The sequence below is a fragment of the Sipha flava genome, unplaced genomic scaffold (assembly GCF_003268045.1).
Source record: "Sipha flava isolate LNK unplaced genomic scaffold, YSA_version1 325_pilon_pilon, whole genome shotgun sequence".
NCBI classification, from domain to species: domain Eukaryota; kingdom Metazoa; phylum Arthropoda; class Insecta; order Hemiptera; family Aphididae; genus Sipha; species Sipha flava.
The window spans coordinates 312,660-333,713 of record NW_020273010.1 but is presented as its reverse complement, the minus strand read 5'-3'; the positions used below and the strand labels follow the sequence as shown (position 1 = coordinate 333,713).

Genomic DNA, 21,054 nt, shown 5'->3' with positions numbered 1-21,054 from the left:
AAATAATAAAAATGTACTAAAAATATTTTTAAATAATCAATCACTAGTTACATGTGTTACTTTAGAAATAATGCTAAATTCAATTTTAGATATAAAATTCAATAATTACTTAAAAGTTTTTTAATTTCATGTTTAGATTTGTTTTGTTTTCAACAGTAATAACCATTTGAACGTAAAAAAAAAAAAATTAGTTCTGTATAATATTGTGTTTTTTTATTGAAAATGGATTTACAAGTCAAAACAATTTTCACAACAAAATTTACTAATGGTAATTTGTTTTAAAATTATTTTTTTTCGATTTTACAAATTTCACTAAAAAAAAGAAAATAATATAATATAAAGTAAAATAATATGCCGTATAATAAGTGATTTTATGATAATAACATCATCTTTTTTAACAAGTGTATATATACCTGTTTTAATAAACGGCAACAATTGAAAAACACAAATATTTTTGAATTATAATTAAATTAATAAGAGTAAAAAAATAATTTATTAATTTAATATATTAGTTAAGTATAAAAAAATTGAATTATAATGAAAGTAAAAAATTTGTATTTACACGTGACTCTATAAGCGCGAAATATAAGAATCTCCAGTTTTATGGTTCGTTTTGAACTTATTTCTGTTTTTTAAACTTAAAAATATATAATTTCAAAAGTGTCAAAAAATGTTTCATTCGCTGTAAAAGAATTAAAAATAATAATAATAAAAAAAAAAAAAAAATCGAAAACAAATAAATAACGATTGAATCACGACTTGTCTTGAACATCGACCAGCTTAAGCCTTTCTGACATTTCTTTTTGAGTTGTTTCTTCGGGAACAATTAAATCTTTATACTCGATATCAGAGACACAGTGGTATCTAAAACAGAGAATAAGGTAATTTGTTTTACTATTAAAAATACATAATTAAAAATAAATACAATATAAGATAAAATTCTTGGTTCCAATATAGGAATTATAGTATTAATTAAACTAATAATAATGAGACATAAATTATTACTTAATATAATAATTATTAATAATAACTAATGATTGATAGCATAAGTATTAATATTTCTTTATTCAGAACTTAAGACATCTATAACTTTTATTTAAATTTATAATAAATGAAGCCAGTCACAATATTAAGTTTTTAAAAATTCAATAAGAAATGAAAAAAATTAATCATATATTTAAAAATATCCTAAAAAAATATAATAACTAAAAAATATTGAAACTACTTTAAAGATAATAAATAAAAAGTTAGAATGATACATGTAAGACAATGCATTTCATGTTTTGAAAATAAAATACATAACAGCATTATTTATTATTTGAACTGTTATCATTATTATGATATTTAAATTAAATGAACAATACATACCGAGTAGACTTGTACTTTAATCGGATGGCATTCTGTTGGATATGCAGTGCACCTTTGTAAGTTTGATTTAAATGTTTAAGAATTGGTATCAGATCATTTAAACAGTAATTAGTTAAATCGGACATTTCTTTGGGCCAAATATCTTCATACTCTAATATCAATCTAGCTAATGCAACTGCTCCACAGCCTATCATGGAAGGCACAAATGATAAGTAAGGATCAGCTTCTAATAAACTCAATTCGCCTAAATACTAAAAAAAAAAATAACATTATTAATACCATTACAGAAAAGTATAAATAAATATTATATATTACCATTGCCAAGTACATGACTTTCAACGAAACATTACAATGAACACAAATATGAGAAAGGAAAATAATGGTTGTAGGATTTGATACATCAAATCCTAAAACTTTCAATATTAACTGTTCCATTTTAAGCACTTGTTTTTTTGTGTAAGTATCATCAGTTATATACACAAATTCACTAACATCAGGAGGATAAATTTCTTCATATTTCCTGAATAAAAAATATTATTTCTTTAGTTGTTATTAAATTATATATATATAAATTAATTTAGACACATACGATGCAACAAACATAGCCGCAGTACCCAACAACTGGAGTTTAGCTCGGACTACAGACATTAAGCTAAGAAAACGATCAATGAATGAAACTGCTAAATACAGAGTTTCATTTTGTAATTTGTACTCCTGCGCTACTTCAACCAACCAATCAACTAATATTGCTCTCATACTGTATGTAACATCTGGTTGCCTTCTCATATAGCCAGGTTTAGGACGGTGAGATTTCTATAAATAAAAAATAATTTCTTATAAATGTTACAGCTGGATAAGAATAATAATGTTTCATTACCTCAACAGCCCTAAGGTAAAAGTATAATTCGCATGTGTAAGTGTCTATGTTACAACTTAATCGATGTGCAGTCATAGACTTATCATGATCAAACATGGGCCAATACACACGACTTGTCTCCAATGATTCATCATCATCATCTACGACACTACTTTTGTCAGCACTTTCACCAACAGCTTTTACAGGTGATTGATTAACTTGACATAAATCAGATAGCGGTTTCCTTTCTTTTGCTGATATATTGGGTACAATAACCTTAGTAAAAAAGTTAGTTTTTTAATTGAATTCATTATGTAATACTAAGTTGCTGACTTATTTACCTCTGATTCACTGATCTTAGATTCATTCTTAAGTACTGCTGGTTTTGTGTTTTCCACATTTTTATCAAATAACTTTTCATCAGCCTTTTTAAAATCAACTGCATCATCTTCATGAATTGTAAATGGTATAGAAGATTTGGTAGGAAAACAAAATGTATTAGTTCCTTGGGTCTAAAAATCAATTATTTTTATTGATAAATTTCAATTAGGTAGTTGTAGGTTTTTAAATAAAATAACTAAAGCAAGAGGTACATATATTATTTTAATTTGTATAATTTTCAAATCAAACAATTTTTAAATACTTTGGAATAAATAAATAGATAGACCTCAAAAAAAGCATTTAAAATATAAACATATTTAAAATTAAAATATATTGAACAATATAACATTAAAAATATTTAGTTATATTGCTTTATATATATGTTTACCTTAAAAACTAATGAAAATAAAATTAATTTTAACTTTTTTTAAATATTATAAGTATACCTATAAAAGTGTTTCAAATTGAGTGTAATATAAAAAACAATTTAGTATCAATCTTAAATTAAATAATTTAAAATTGTACAATGATAATACACTACTTAGCTATTATAATATTACCTACATTCAAACATAAATTTAATAATTATCATATTTTCATGCTTTGATTTATCATGAATCCAGATATTACTTTCTAAGCATAAGATTACACAAATAAAACAAAAATTTTCTAGATATATTTTCCCCAAGGACAGTTAATTTACATAAGTAATTAAACAAATAATTTGTATTGTGAGAAAAATGTAAAAGAAATATATAACTGACTGGCAATAACGAACAATAATTTTATTAAAACAAAATAAAGCCAAACGACTATAAAACAGCCATCAATAATTACAAATGACCAATCTACATCCCCTCGTCTGATTGAAGTCTAATCTAAATAATTGTCAAGACATTATTAATAAGCAAATTTACAGATGGAAATACCGCGAATTGACGAAACACTGAGCGTATTGTATTCACATGTGTAATAGGGACTGCGGGTGTTGGGGTTAAAAATAACTCGAGACACGTCACGAAATTACTTCTGAATAAACGGTAATCACCATACACAATCTACGGTAAAATAAAATAAAAAACTTTAAAGAGAACGACTAGGGTACTGTACCTTCAATTTCGACTGCTGCTCTTGTTTGTTAAACGGTTGCTTGGAATTCAGCACGCCGAGCACCGACCGTCGTTTGGTCAGTCTGTCTCTCGGCAAGTTATTCTCCTTGTTACGCAAAACGTTGCCCGCATTCTCTTGGTCTCTAAAAACCGTAAACTCCATCTCTTCGACTCTCCGCGATCAAATGATGTGTGTCAAATAACTAACGGCGGCGGCGGCGGCGGCTGAACGAACGTATCGAACTATCGGGAGTGTTGTGATGTGCTCTTGACGTATACAATCTTCAGGCTCGAATAGTCGACATCGGGAGACCTGATGGTTTTTACGCGGTAGAAATAAAATGTGTTAAAATGATTGCGAAATAATTTTATTATATAATACCGGTTTTGATCGGATCACAATCACTGTGCAAATGCGCGGGGAGCGGAGCGGATACGAGAAAAACAATACGCGTATACTGGGCCGTAAATGAATGGTGCGAAAATTTGACGGGAGGGAAAAAAATCTCCGGCGAGATCCACACGGATTCCGTGTACGCGACCCGACCGCCAGCAGTGGAAAAGAGTAGCGCAAACAAAAATTCGAACGGACAAGGGAGTTGTAACGGTTATTTTTTTTCAAATGACAGGTGTTCGGAGTATCGGACTGGTGTCGGTGAACAGTGAGTAGGGGCAGTGACGGTGGCGTCATGGTGCACGGAGCAAGTTGTGCGAGCAACGACACTCCCGGCGGTTTTTTTACCGGTTGTCGCCGACGTTGCTTGTTGGTCACACTGCACACAGCCTTACCGCGGTTGATAACGTCCATGTGACCGGCGGCCGCCAACGACCAAACTATTATATTCTGTGACCAAACCGTGCACGTTGAGATAACGAATTACAGACTTGGGAAACTGACGAATGACAGTCCTCGATGAACGATTGAAATTTTAAAAATTGCTCCCATAAAAATTTGGTATTGTTACTGCTCCTCGACGATCAAGTGTACTGATTGTATTCGTGGACGAAGGTGTCACGGCTCGAGATGAACTCGATCAAGTTGTGAGTACAACCTTTTTTTATTCAATTTTATACTAAGGTTTAGTCCTGCTATAACATGTTGCACGTCAGTTAGTTTGTACCGGTTTCATGATCAATGTAGATTTATAGTCAAATACGAATATATACTCTCAACTTTAAATTAATAACTTTAAAAAATTATTTCAAGTCCAAATCAGAAGCATTATTGACAATGTTTTATACATCTATTTAAGAATGAGATTATTTAATCATTCTAATTTATTTATTACTTTAATATTTTTTTTTTAGACATAACTATTGCACAAATTATTACAGTACATTTATTTTTAATGATTATTGTTTTAATTTATTTTAGAGATCAGGGCCAGCTCAAGGTATAGGTAAGCTAAGTATTTTAGTAGAGGTGGCATTTTCAAAATTGACACATACATTATTTTTAGTTCTGTCAGTGTTTTATAAAAGAAATATTTAAATTACTTTATTCGTAAAAATCACTTACCTATTTAATAAAATAATATTGTCTAAAGTTATTATATTATTTTATATTATGACCTACGCAGGACATTTTCAATTATTCCAAAAATATAAATAACCACACAATCACTTCTGCGATTTCCAACAGTCACGATAGTGAATGGTTTTGATTTATAATTATAGAAATCATTTTTAAGTCTTTAAGTATAATTTTATATTAAATTAAAATTTTTTTTACATAGATATGTCACATAAAAAATAGGGGGAGGGGCTAAGTTAAAATAAGAGCTCAAATTTTTATTTTTAGAGGTGGTAAAATTTGATTTTGCCTACTGCACTATTTTTGCTCAGCCCTAATAGAAATATATAGCTAAACAAATATTAGTTAAAATATTCTAGTATATGACTCATATTATTTCTATAGAAAATAATAATTTGTTTTAATTACTTTTATTTTCAGAAATATACAAGAGACATACATCAAAGAATATCTAGTAAGTTTATTAGTATTTTGAATAATTGATTATTTTTATGTGTACCCTTAATAATTGTACATTATAATGATATATTATAATTCTAGGCGCTTCAAAAAAGAAGCGATGGTAGGGGTTTGACAGGTTTTCGTGATGCATCCTTAAATATTAATTCAATACATACAGCAGATGGATCATCGGTAATAAAAATTGGAAATACAGCTGTAGTTTGTGGCATAAAAGCTGTTAGTATTGTTAATCTTAATAATTTTTATCAATTTGTAAAAATTTGTTTTTTTTTTTAGGAGTTAGGTATTCCTAAAGCTGAAAGTCCTGATGTTGGATACCTTTTAGTAAATGTAGAATTACCTAGTCTATGCTATAAAAAAATTCGTCCTGGAATTCCATGTGATGAAGCAATGGAAACCACCAGTTTCCTAAATGAAGTGTGTAATAATTGCAAAATACTAGACCTTCAACAATTGTGTATATGTGTTGATAAATTAGTATGGATTCTATCATGCGACATATACTGTTTAAACTATGATGGATCTGTATTAGATGCATGTTTTGTAGCTTTGTTATCAGCATTACAGACAGGTAAAGTCTGTTTTGCATGAGCCACTGTGTGCCAATACAGAAAAGACAGTGATACTATACTAACCATATGGTTCATATGGTTTTCATATAATAACCACAATTTTATTTTTTTGTACATTTTACATTTTTTTTTTATGTATAGTGTATAATATTTTATGGATTTTTTGGGAATAAATACCATTAAATAGTTAGAGCTGTTTTTAGGTTCAACCCAATATCGACAATTTTTTTTTCTATTACACTTGCTAAGTATAGCCAAGACTCAAACAATAAAATATACAAATGGTATATTTTCATCCATCATAATAAAATCATTCAACTTGGTACTACCACATACAATAACTAATTATCATCATAGCCATCAGACATTTTTATATTCTATGGAATTTTTTAGAAATATCACAATCTGTTATTCTAGAACATACTATTTCCCAAACTTATTGTAGGCTTGTAGTTCTTATGGAATTAATTCATTAATTTAGAGTATTTCTTACTGTGACGTGATTTCTAGCAAGAACTGATCACATAAGCACATTTGTGGCATCTAAATTTGATGACAACACAATGTAAATTTTTCAGTGGTACCACTATCTCTTCTGTGACAATACAAAGTTGCTTATGGAAAATAGACTTAATATTAAAGTTAGTATTTACTTAAATTTTTTATTTATTTATTTTTTTTTTTCAGTTAAATTACCAGAAGTAAAATATGACAAAGAAACTGATGAAATAAATGTTATTGAAGATTATAAATTTCTAAAATTAAATTGTTTACCTGTAGCTTCTACTTTTGGAGTATTCAATGATAAATATATTTTAGCTGATCCAACTGAAGAAGAAGAACAATTATGTATCAGTAAATTTTCAGTTGTTACTGATGGTAATTTACTGTTTTCGTTACATAAACCAGGTAATCCATTAATTTATATAATTATTTTTGCCATGCATTAAAAAGCAAACTTTTCAACTATATGTTAATATACTGCAAGTCTGTAATTTATATTTTATTGTATTATACTAAGTGGTCCATCATAATATTTTAGTAGGTATTAATTATATTGTTATTTGGAAGTTGAACACTAGTATTATTAACATTTATTTTATATAAGGTATATCATTTATTTAGTATAAATAGAAATTGGTTCAGTTTCTCGTAAAGTTAATATCAAAAGGAACTTGTTTAATTCTTTGTTCCTATAAAAAAAGTAATTTTTTATTTTCCTTGTTCCTCAAGAAAATCATCTGTTTCTTAACCTTAGTTTATCATAAAAAATAAATCTTTATAAAATTATTTTACGTTACATGCTAAATGTTTTAATTTGAAGTAAATGTATACAAAACATTATTTCTTATATTTCTTAAATAGTAAATATATTATACTTTACTCAAAACATAAATTAATGCAAATTTTAATTTGACTATAGGTACTTTATTATAAAAAAAATGTTTAATATTATTAAATAAATAGCACATTTCAATTATCAGCTATAATGCTTCTATTGTTTTAAAATTACAAGGTGAAAAGATCATCGCTTAATTTGAATCGTTGAACAATCCTCATTATGGAATCAATTAAAAAAAGTCTACAAATGTATTTGATGGTAGTGGAGTGTTGTATTCTAAGAATAGCTTTAAAACTAATGGATATATAAATAATGATGATATTTCTTGATTTTGAGAATTTAAATAATTGTTCATTTAATTTTCAGTAATAGTTGTTTTTTGTAATTATTAAAAACCTTTTTTGTTTTTTATTGTTGAACTCGCATTCATCTTCTAAACTTGAATTTTCTCCCACTAACACTAGTGTTTCAGTTTCAAATACTGACTTTAACCATGTATATGTCTTCATTTTATCTGAACCTTCTAAACAATTAAACTTAAATCGAGGCATTGTGTATGTTGACGCTACATACTCTTTTTGTCTTCCAAATTGGCTCAAATAGTTTCTTTACTGATTCTTTAATGGTATTTAATAGTTAACCATAGTAAATTCAATATTTTTCTGTAATCCTATCAATTTTATCTGCAGTATAGTTGGTAGTAAATAACCCAAACTTTCCTTTTTTATCTTGCAAAAAATCCAGACAAAAAATCAAAAAGTATCTGCCAAGTATTCCATTATATCCATAAACACTTCAGTAAAACTCTGCGCCAAATCTCCTCATTCATAATAATATTTAAGTTATTGTAATTACCTAATATCCTATTAGATATTTATAAATAATTATATTTATTTATTTTGAATAAAATGTAGTGTTATTATTTTCAGGAGGAAATTACATAAAAGATAATCAGATTCAAAATTGTGTTAAGTATGCCAAAATTAGAGCCAAGACAGTTCATGAACTTATAAAATCAGTACAATAAAATTTTATTTTATTATTTTGGTTTGAATTTTTAATACTTATAACTTTTTGTATTTTTATGAAGTATATATTTGTTGATTATACTTTATCTTTTAGTATTGATAAACATTACATTTAATAAAATTAAATTAATTTTTGAATGAAAAATTCCTCCTTCTAAATTGTCATTTTTTTACCATTTTTTTGTTTATTTTAATTTTAATTTAATTAATATAAAACATTGTATCCTATTATATACTGATATTTATTATTGAGATTCTACATTTTCTACAATGATTGGGTCTTTCCATCTTGGTACCTGGTAACTTAAAACAATTAAAGAAGAATAATGGTATCAATATTTAATTCATTTTTCATAAACCATATGGAAGTTAGAGGTTTTAAAGTTAAAAATAATTTCCAACCAAGTATAAATCTCCTTGTCAATTTATTAGTTTTTTACTACTTTTTTATAAAATATTTATTTTTCAATAAAAAAATTATTGGTTTATTAGTTTGTTTCATTCAACACTGAATTAAGTAATTTGATGTATTTATAATTTAATTTCTACTTAACTAAAATCTTGATCTGAGAAGCAAAGTATAATTAAAATTCATAAAAATTAACTGTACTCTTAATAATTAAATTATACTACTTAAAATTATAATTTTCAAGCCGAAAAACCTTAATATTTTATATTAAGACACCACTTCAAGTAGGTTATTGGGTAAAAAAAATTAATTTTAAGTGCATCTCAAGACCGGGCAAGATTACTCGCCGGTTTGGACAGTTAAAAACGAAAACATCCTTCAATTTGCCATGCAACACCACCCCAAGTAGATCGCAAGACAAAAAAGTAAAATTCGACAAATATAATAATACACATAATATTATATTATCGTACTGATTTGAACGTAACAAAAAAAAAATTTCAAAAAAAGGCACATCATTCTATTAACTTCCAGTAAGTACTTCTAAGTACCATGTTATCTATTGCTCCATGGTACAGATTTAAATTATTTACCAACATGAGCTATTTAAGCAAAACTTTAAATGACTATAACTACAAAACTAATTATCAGCACCAATTTTCATTTGCACCATCGTATTCAGTGTCAAAAAATATATAAAAAAAAAAAAAACCAAAATAAAAAAAAATTCCAAAATTTAGAGTGCCCCATAAAATAGAAATACCTTTAAAGGTATTATTTCAAATATTTTATTTAAAATTATGATTGAGAAGAATCATTTTAGAACTATTTAATACAGTATAAAAATAATTTTTTCGTTTAAAATAAAATTATATATATATATATATATATATATATATATATATATATATATATGTTTTGAATAAAAAAATGTTTGTATAAACGTATTTAATACAAATTTTATTCAAGTTCGTTTGCTTTTCTTTGAAGCTCAATTATCGTATTTTCCCTTTTTAATATATCTCGTTTTTCATTATTGATTTCTTTTTTTAATTTATCCATATCATCTTCAAATTGATCTACTGTTGTTTTATATATATTTTTTCTTTCTGCGACTTCATTTCTTAAATCCGGTAATTGTTCCTTTAATTTATCATTCTTTATTGTTAACGACTAGTATACAACAGATGTTAATATTTATTTTACAAAAATATTATGAAAGCTTTTAAAATATTTAAAAATAAATAAATACTTTTAGTTTATTTTGAGTCATTTCTATTTCGTTTAAAATTACTGATAAAAATGAATCTGCAGTTTCATCAGCAGAATTTTCTACTGCACACAAACTATCTTTAAAACTCTTTTCTTTATTATATGCATAAATAATCTCGTGAGCTAGATGCCATTCCCATTTAGCGTCCCTATACTTCTTTATGTTTGAAATAATTGAGTTTTCCAAATCGGCAAACATCTCGTCCAATATATTACAGTATTTACTGGAAATACTGGTCAATATCTCTTTTTTTTCTTCTATCAATACTTCAAAATATCTTTAAAAAAGTTAAAAAATATCAACCATAAATTTTTATTAATTTCTAAATATTTGGTTTAATTTGAGATCAAATCATACATATATGTATATATTCATCAAAATGCAATAAATATAATTAGGATAAAGGACTGGTAGAATTCGCATATTTGTTTTACACAATCACACAAATAGTAGAGTACAAAACAAATACGTTTTTTGCTTTCACAAAACTAGCCTTGAAATTTTATTTGGCATATATGTGCATATTTCGAATTTTCTTTATTTTTAGGGCATATTTTTCTTGCATTTTATACTTTTATATGCATATTATAAATAATTTATAGCAAAATATTAATTAAAATTAAGTAAATTCCCTGGTCCAATTGGAAAATAGGAATAAAATCAGAATTTTAAGTTAAATTAAAATTATTAAATTTTAAATAACATGACAACTTTAATAAATGATCTACTTATATATTTAACTTAAGAGTAATTGATTTAATCTATTTTAAATACATCCCAGTTAATTAGGTCGATGTAGTGCGGTAGTTGTGTGCACACTGTGCTGTTACAGCTAATTTTTTCAGTTAGGCAATTTGAAACAACATTTATTTAATTATCTACTAGTTTTAATAATTTTACTTAAATACTAGGAAATTTATTTTTTAGGGTCAGAAGAAAAATTTTCAAGAAATTAAATTTTATAACCTACATATTTTGTTAAAAATGATTTATATATTATTTATACAAATCATTTTAAAAAAATATAAGAACATATTAAAGTGTTTTTAAGTGCATAAATGATTGCATATTTAGTGCCCTTTTAGAGCTAAAAGTCCTGTATCCTAATAATGTACCTAAGCTTTATCTAAATTATATTATGCAGGATGATTTTTAAATTTCTTAATCTTTTTATGCTTGCAATTTACTCAAATTTTGACTATTAGAAATTGTAAATGTACTAACAAGCTATATTATCCAATACATGGATTTTTTGTATCTCAAAATTCAGACCAATTCTTTCGAAACTATTTAAATTTAAAACTAGTTATAAGTAGTGTAAAACGATTAGATAATTTATATTTTGTCATTATAACTTCAAGATCGCCAATATAATAAAATTAGTTAATTTGTTTTGAATGTCTATCAATCACAAATAAAAATCATATGGGTATTCTAATTTTCTAGACCAAACTTGAATTATTTCACAATTCCATCTTCATGTAGAATTTCAAATTTGAATAATTCTAAAAAGACTTGTCCGAATTTTGACTAAACTTGATATGTACATATAGTCTATAAGTACATAATACCAAAAATCAGAATTTGAGGATTTCCATAATTTTAGTATGCACAAAATTCACAATGCTTTTACTTAAAACAATATTATTTATTAATTATTATACCAAACCTGTACAAAATTCATTATTCAACTGGAAAAAGTTATTATCATTAAATAAATTTCATTTTATGAATACACACCACTATTTTAATAAAAAAATTTGTATTTACTTTGGAAATAAATATTGAGGATATTCATGTGACAAGATATCCATATATTTAGTACTAGGCCGTTGTTGATGCAAATCATTCCATAGAGTGGAAGACACAAAGCTATAACAGCATTTCAGTGGCAATGGAACCATAGGAGAAATCGTTGAAACATTTATTGCGGTTTCTAAAGTCTCAAACCTTTTCTCAATCTATACAGAAATTTTAAAACTTATGTTTATAATGCTACAAGACAATGAAATTCAATGATATTAAAACGCCATATTTATACGACATGGTCGGTAAAATAAATAACGCCCTATAGTACAAAAAATAAAAATAAATCCTGAATACCAAAAGACACTGCAAAAACATAATCAAGTTTGATCTCAATGAGATATCGAAGTATACATAAAAAGCGTAAAACATAAGCATAGACGTAAATAGGGGACTAAGGGGGGCTTAGCCCCAAAAAAAATATTCAGATAAAACTTATAAAGTTGTAAATTGTGTTATTTATCTAAATTTATTTAAATTTATATAATTAGCGCTCACAATACCACAAGGTTCAGCATCATGTGAGAGGCCATTTTCAGCCATACGCAGGATAAAAATTGGCTGTGCACTTCTATGGAACAAGATCGTTTCATTAGTTTATCAGTAATTTATATTGAAAAAAGTATATCTAATGAAATAGACAATAACGAAATTACTAAACTTTAACTTAACTTTTTAAATATTAAAAGAATTTGTAAAAAATTATCATAAATTACAACTATAAACAAATAATATGTAAATTTTTTTTTTTTTAGTATCTGTAATTTACTTATTACTTAATAATTATAAATGTAAGTTAGGGATATGTATTTTTCAGTTAAATTATAGTAGTGAGAGAAGTTTATAAGTAAAAAAGGGCCTTAGGTAAAAATTCTAAATATATTATGTTGTATATTGTATAGGTAATATTTGTGAGGGACGGTGTTTTTATTCACATATTTCTTAACTTAGTATGGTGGAGCATTCCTTATCTTAAAGACCATGGTCGGGCGTTCCTTATTCTACCGATTATAGTCTGGACATTAAGTTACCAACTGTTGTCGGACGTTTAGATACAGTGATATTTACCGCCCCTGCAAACCCTATTAATTTTTCATCAAAACAACCTTAGCGACGAACAAAAATTAAGGTACTCTAGAGGTTCGATTTAAAAAATGTAAAGCTGTTTGAATTGGTAAACAAGTCAAATTTGAATCGGTCGGAGCGTATATTTAATTTTTTTAATATTCAATATTAAAAATTGACAAATTTATAAATTGTAAAATTTTTATTTTCGTCAACAATTTGCTAAAATCGATAAACTCCGACTGATGCAAAGTTAATCCTCCACATACTAGATACAGATACAAATTAAAAAAAAAAAAGTCATGAACGGCTGGCAGTAGTGTATTATTACACTAGTGTAATAGTTGAGCAGAATGAATTGACGGAAGAATAGAACAGAGTATAAGTGTTGCGGAAATGAGAATGCTTAGATGGATGAGTAGATTGATAAGAGAAGATAGAATAAGGAAAAAATATGTGAGAGATAGGAGAGAGTGTGGTAAGTGGACGAACATAAGGATTGATTAATATTTACATTATTAAATAATAGTCGGAAAATCATGAAATTTTGTATAAGCATTGTCTTAAATATGAAGAATAGCTTGTAATAATTTCAAGTTTTAATATTAAATGGTTTATCACTTATAAATTTTACAAAAAAAATTCTGTATTCGTCATCTTACCCCGTACTTGGGGTAAGTTGATTGGTGTATAATATTACAAAGATAAATCAATGAAATATAGAATAAATATTTTGTATATTTAATCTATGATAATATTAAATATTTTATAATAAATTACTCAAGGTAAATTATTGAATATTATTTTTAAGTAATTTATTTATTTATTTAATTTTATTAAAATGTTTCATACAAATTGTATTCACGATATATTTCACAAAATAATACAAATTATTATTTGATTAAATAAAAATGATCAAAAAAATTTAAATAATACAATAACCTTTATTCAAAATTCAAAATTAACAATTTAATAATTTAAACAGTTTAGAATTAATAGAAAAAAATAAGATCTCATACAAAACAACAAAAAATATCAATGCTTAGATACTTTTATCAGTCATAACTCATATTTAAGTAATAACAAATAGATTATGAACATAATTAATTCTCATTTTAGTACCTATATGCTAAAAATAAAATAAAAATGTATTTAGGTAAACATTATATTTAAAATTTAAAAATCCTATAAAGATACCAATTCTTAGGAACTTCTATCAGTCGTAATTGAGTAGGTACCTATTAACAATTACAAAATTATCATAATTAAAATACAGCTTAGGTAGTACCTATATGATATAAACAAAATAAAATTGATTTAATTTGATATAAATCAGAAATAGGTTCACTTCTTAGAATTTGTTTTGGTCTTACATTTTTATCTCCAAAAATGTTAAGTGACGTATTTGTCTATAAAATCTATCCAATCATTCCAGAAAAATATTTAGAATTTACTGACTACATATTAGAATATTATACATATTATATTATCTTAAAATGCTCAATTTCCTCCAAGTATATTGGCATAATGTTCGATTAATGTACAACGAACAACAAACGCATGTGAAGCCTTTCATTCCAAATTAAATTCATCTTTTTACTCAAGCCATCCAAATATACATAAATTTATAAATGTTTTAAAATCATTTAAAATTAATACTTATATGTTAATGAATAGGGTAAATACGCCCAAAAAAGATTATAAAAGAAAAAAATATCAAAAAATTGACTATTAAATAATGAAATAAAAAAATTCAAAGAAAAAACAAATTCTGCTTTTATATATTTAAAAAAAGTTTCACTCAAATTTCAGCCAACATTATTTTAAATAAATAATTAATAGTTTTATAAATTATCTAATTTTCTATTTTTTTTAACAATTGACAATTTCATCTGTTTTTATTAATAATAATTAGAGCAGAGGACTTGTAGCATTTGCATATTTTTGTTGCACAGTCACAAAAATAGCAGATTGCGAAACAAATACGTTTCGTGCTTCCGCAAAGCTAGTTTTGAAATTTTATTGTGCATATAAACGCATATTTTGCGGTTTTTTTGTTTTTATGGCATATTTCTTCCATTTTATACTTTTAGATGCATATTTTAAATAATTTATCATATAACAATATTTTTTCGTCTACGTTTTTATTTATTTATTTATACAAACAAAATAACATTGAATTTAAAATTATTTTAAATTTTAACCATAATATTAATATGGTTTTTGACTTCTCCCGGACCCATCATGGTTTTTCTAAAAACACGTCACGAGAGTAGTATTGTTATCGAGTTATAAATTTTATTTATAGACAGATGAGATAATATTGTTCAACGCACAAAATATTGATACGGGCCACGGGGACGCCTGACGCCGATATCGGACATATTCATATATCAGTAATCGCTGTTTCTCAACGGTTGACGGTCCAAACACGTTCTATTTACTATTTATTATAAAAAATGCCTAAAATAAGTATCCAGATAAGAAAACCCATAAAATAAACCCAATTAATTATTTTTAACTTGTAAGTTAGATAAAATTGTAAATAAAATGTTTTCATTATAATAAGTACCTACAGAAAAATTCTTATTTTATGTTCAAAAAAATGAATTTTAAAATGCATATTTTGTATATTTAAGTGCATACTTGGTAATTTTTTAGAGCTACAAGTTCTCTGCCCTAATAATAATAAATGTATTTTTACACGATCTGTAAATAGCTTATATAATTTTATTTATTTAAATGTGATTAATTACTTGTAATACTTATTTTATCCTATGTTTATGACTTATTTGTGCTGGGACGCAATTTGGCTGTCACAAAAGGTACTCTTGGACGCAAATAGGTTATGACCTTTTTTGAACCTTTTTTGGTGGGACGCAAATTACCTACTCATAATAATCTCGGACGCAAGTAGTATGCACTGCTTTCGTAGCACTAACGCTAGTGTTGTTCTGACCATTTAGTAAGTACAAGAATTTCTATTTTTTGGGACAAGCGATCCAACTGTTATAAAAGTGGGGTAAAACGCTTTTTTTAAGGGTTTAAGCGAAATTCTTGAAAATGTTATTGGCTAAGCGACAAATTCATGGCACTTAGCCCCTACGATGGTTGCTTATCAACTTTCATAATAATAATAATATGACTTATGTGTATCAAACCATTTTTTATATTGATATAAGTGATTATATGAGTAAAAGTCTTTATACGTCCGAGGTAGGTATACAAACTTACGTAATAAAAATTAAAGCCAAGCGCCAAAAAAAGGTAAGTTTAGTTAAATTGGTTATGATAAAAAATGTACTTAATATTTCAATGTAATTAGTGTCAGACCAGTAAGATAACATTTAATAGAATGGAAATATATAATTACCTTATTCCTAAAATTAGGAATCCTAATGCTTAAATAAATACCGAAGTGACAACGCCAAAGTTAAGAAAATATGAAAATTTTGTTTTTGCTCTCCTGAAAAGTAGTAAAGTTGTCGCTTAACCCTTTTTACCAGTCGATATGTGCCCAGCTTTATTAAACTATGTATTCGTCGATATTAAAATTTTATTTTTTTTAATTATAAAATGTGATTAACCGGGTGAATCACCCGTATTATTTCTGAAGTAATCTGAAATTATTTCGTAATTGAGTATTCGGAATCTAGTCGTCATCGACTAATAATGATCATTTACAACGCACACACTAATATTATTGCCCATATGAACCTTTTATAAACTATCCGTTTACAATGTATGTATCATTTTTATATTTCCTTTCAATTTAAAAATAAATTATATTATATTAGTAGATAATATATCTTCTTACTTCAATCAATACTGATTTGATTTGCTTCTTTAATATTGAAAGCATCTTGATTCTACAAAACATTTTAAGATCACTCACTCCAATAGCCTTCAAGTCAATCTATAAAATTAGATATTTAATATATATTGCTTCTATTATTTACTATTATTAAGTATGTTTTTTTTTATATATACTTAATTTAAAAATTATTACCTCAAGAAATTTAAGTAACTTATTAATGAACGGATGAGTACATTTTGTGTTATTTCTTTCAGCCAACATTTCTTGTTGGACATTTTCATATAATGTTTTATAAAAACCATAAGAATCATTTCTTGTACATAATGGTCTCCTGTTTTTCAAAATCATCCATACTTTTTTAACGTCAGGATGTTTGGGCTCTAAAATTTGAAAATGTCCTTTAAGATGCTCCACATGCAAATGTGATGGAATTGGTGTTTGTATTGGATGGCCTTTACAATTCAACCATTGAGTATCATCTCCATCACCCATCGAAATAGCTACATAACCGAAAACACCACTATTGTTTGGTAAAGTTCGAATTGCTACGTAGGTACGATTATCAGCAGACATTAAATGTTCAAATTCATCAAGATCCAAATCGCGATTCTCAGGCTCCTTATCCACATTATACTGTAAAATCGATAGAAGTTCTTAAAGACATTTTAATAAATACTAACTAACTTAAACTTTATATGCAATTTAATAACTTTTAAAATAAAAAATAACTTTCTTTTAAGTTATATTTTCTATGTGCACGTGAAACAATTCGTACACTGTTAATATTTAAATTTCTTGGGTATGGAAATTTTATTTTGTGTTTAAATAAAACTTATTGCCAAAAAAAAAAACTATTTTATTTTAAAACAAGTCACTTGAGGTAAATATGTCCACAAAATAAAGTAAGATAAAGTTTGTGACAATATAAAAATATACTTATATTGTTAATGTTATCTATTGATATTGTTCTCACAATTGATAAGTTAGAATATACCCAAGTAAATACCTTAGCTAAAGAAAGATTGAAAACGAATTGGTCCTTTTGTTTAATCCAGACAATATCAAATAATTTAATGTTTAATTAACATTTATTTGTGTAGTGATCATTTAACAATACATTTTTTAATGACATTTGAAATAACAAATTAAAAATTATCAAATCATCTAGATAAACCTACCCTTTAGGGTCAATATACTACCAGGGCCGAACTAACCAGGTGTACAAGGTGTTCAAAAAACAAAGGCGACTTTATAAATCAAATCTCAGAAAGAATAATCATAATAATACTTGTAGAATAATCATTTATTGTAAACATAATAAAAAATATGTTTTAAATACTATGTTACAAGCTACTCCACGTCACTTTGTATTAGAATTTTGTTAAACACTTTGAGTATTAAAATAAATGTATTAATGTATTAAAAGTCTCATGTCTATTTAAATTAAACACATCTTCGACTCGCAACACTTGAAATCGAGCCGGTGGCACGTAACAACTACATAAATATAAATTAATAACAATTTTTAAGTTAACAAAACTGTGAACAGTGTTCAGATAAGAAATTTAGGAAGGGGACAGAAAATTTGTTTGTATAACATAGGCAACAAAGTAGGTTAGAATAGGCCTGTGTACAACATACATACATCAAATTGGAAATAGGTGTGTATATTTATAGTATGATAGTAATACATTAGTGTTGTCTTCCTTTTCTAATGACGCATTTTGATTCAACATTGATTTTAACCAATCAACTAACTTCATGTATGCATGAAGTGATGGCTTTTCATTGAATGGAGATCTCAGTTTATTATTTTCGATGTCCATTAACATTTGACTCAGTGCCATGTTACGGATACGAGCATCCTCTATGTCTTCATTAGAATTTTCAAGGATCAAAAGTAACCATTCCTTATAAAAAACAAGTCAATACTGTTATCAAATATGCATAACATAACCATTGGGCTACATAGTTTTATGAATATAAAAGTTAAACATCTAAAGATTTTAATTTTCTAACCATTTATATAGAAGAATTTATTTCTTGGGAATGATTTTCTTCAAGGTGATATTTATTAATAATAATTTAGTTTAAATTTACTTGAATAATAGTTTTCTCGTCCGATTCATCAATTTCGTTAAAAGATTCTTCTAGATGAGATATGTAAACTAAAAGATCCTGAGAAAGGATATTCAATTTTATATCATCATTCAAGATAGACATATTTAAAATTATGAATTAACTCTAGTGTTAAATACTTTTGAATAGGTACCAAAATGTATATTTAATAGCTTATTTATTTTTATATAGGTAAAACCATAAAATGTATTATCTATAGCAACTAACAACATATAATAGCATTAACTCTAAACAGGGATATTTATCTATAATGGTTAACTCTTTGTAAATATATATATTTTTAAACTGCAGCCAAAAATTAAATAAAAATAAGTTTGTAACAACATCAATACATGACAAAATAAATAAATCATAAATTATAATTAATCAATATTTTTGGTAATTTATTAAGTTAAAAAATGAATAAAGAAATTATGAAGTCTTATCATTATAATTAAAATAAATAACTTTTTCAGTAGGTATGTGTTTCAATTGATAACATACCATGTTTTTTCAATGTGATATTATTAAAGTAAATTCAGAGTGTCACATTTAAATAAAATTATTTGATGTAAGAATGAGAAAACTGTGGTATGCAAACAAATTTGACAATAGCTAACATGGAATCAATTATGCATAATAAACAAATGAAACCTAGAAAGTATTGATTCCACATTTTCACTTTTAAAAGTTAACTAACAAAATTCCAGATAAGATAAATAGATAGTAGAGTATAAAAGATACTCTCAACCAACATAAAATTGAATGCATAATGTTTCATTTTAAAATATTTTTATTTATAACAGTATTTTAGTAAAAAAAAAAAAAAACACTTGGAAACATTTTACTTAATAAAACAATATTTAGAAAACAATTTAAGAATGATAAGATTTAATTTCACTTTATAAAATTACAATTTTTTTGAGTCCATCATGAACAAGTTACAATTAATAATGTATGGATAGATTCTTATTTTATAGTTTATATTCATTGTTCAAGATTATAGCTATTAGAACTTGAAAATTTGGAATATATTCAGTTATTATTAACAAATAAATATTCAGATATACCAAAAATCTTCTTTGTAAAAATGTATATTAAACTTTAAATAGTTTTTAAATTAATCATAAAAGCTAAATTATCATATACCTATTACATATAAATAATACCATATATATAATTTTTATAGTAATTATATAATTGTCTTATGATTAATTTTGCTTCACTTTGACATATGATTATTTAATTATTTAATAAAAAAAAATTTTTATCAAAAAAAAAAAAAAATGAAAACAAAATAAAATTTGAGAAAAAAAATCAATTATCTGTACTAAAATAAAATAATAACAATAATAAAAAAATTAATAGTTTAAACAATTACAATAATCTTAGGTAGTCTTATATACACAATAGTAGTAAATAACAAAAGGTTACTTATGACTAATATTTTTTTCCTAGAGGTTAAATAAAGTATACTTTGATGGAATGGAATGACTCGAAAATGAAATACATAATGATAAAATAATAACAATAAAAAATAAAATAAATAATAACACAATTAAATCAATAGATTTTATTTACAATGTACAAATAAAAGTACCAATCACAAAAATATTTCATAATGATAAATAACCAATAGAAATAATAAATTATTCATAGTTAAGGTAAAAATATAATGTTAATATCTATCAATCATATTTTTTAATGTATAATATGGCAATCTGTACATGGTCAAGGGACAGCTCTATAAGTCACAATAATTAAACAAAATGTAAAATATTTACAACTAATATACTAAAATCAATACTGATATTGTATTTGAACATAGTAAAATAATATGAATTAAGTTCAAACATAACCATAAAAAATTAATAAGAACTAGACATTTATAACATCATATTTAATCAAAAATTT

General features: G+C 25.5%; 3 protein-coding genes across 4 annotated transcripts; 1 reads left to right on the top strand and 2 right to left on the bottom strand.

Moving 5' to 3' along the window:
• Positions 1–506: 506 nt before the first annotated feature.
• Positions 507–4,311, bottom strand: LOC112686819 (cyclin-A2). Of its 2 annotated transcripts, XM_025559264.1 has the most exons (8): positions 4,097–4,311; positions 3,716–4,027; positions 2,566–2,736; positions 2,246–2,500; positions 1,958–2,181; positions 1,684–1,888; positions 1,369–1,619; positions 507–864 (listed from the first exon to the last, which is right to left on the bottom strand). In XM_025559264.1, the coding sequence occupies exons 2-8, from the start codon at positions 3,875–3,877 to the stop codon at positions 753–755; spliced, it is 1,380 nt and encodes a 459-aa protein (XP_025415049.1). In that variant the 5' UTR covers positions 3,878–4,027; positions 4,097–4,311; the 3' UTR covers positions 507–752. The 2 variants fall into 2 exon arrangements, with proteins under 2 accessions (XP_025415049.1, XP_025415048.1); XM_025559263.1 differs by having other exon boundaries at positions 3,716–4,311.
• A 177-nt stretch (positions 4,312–4,488) lies between these two features.
• On the top strand, positions 4,489–8,666 carry LOC112686820 (exosome complex component RRP43-like). Its single transcript, XM_025559265.1, has 6 exons — positions 4,489–4,755; positions 5,669–5,702; positions 5,789–5,926; positions 5,987–6,281; positions 6,970–7,191; positions 8,554–8,666. Exons 1-6 carry the CDS (start codon positions 4,739–4,741, stop codon positions 8,649–8,651), a joined length of 804 nt encoding a protein of 267 aa, XP_025415050.1. The 5' UTR covers positions 4,489–4,738; the 3' UTR covers positions 8,652–8,666.
• Positions 8,667–10,021: 1,355 nt separating this feature from the next.
• Positions 10,022–19,245, bottom strand: LOC112686845. Its single transcript, XM_025559304.1, has 7 exons — positions 19,123–19,245; positions 18,714–18,932; positions 17,215–17,655; positions 17,023–17,121; positions 12,105–12,295; positions 10,314–10,611; positions 10,022–10,234 (listed from the first exon to the last, which is right to left on the bottom strand). The coding sequence occupies exons 1-7, from the start codon at positions 19,243–19,245 to the stop codon at positions 10,022–10,024; spliced, it is 1,584 nt and encodes a 527-aa protein (XP_025415089.1).
• Between the last annotated feature and the right edge of the window lie 1,809 nt (positions 19,246–21,054).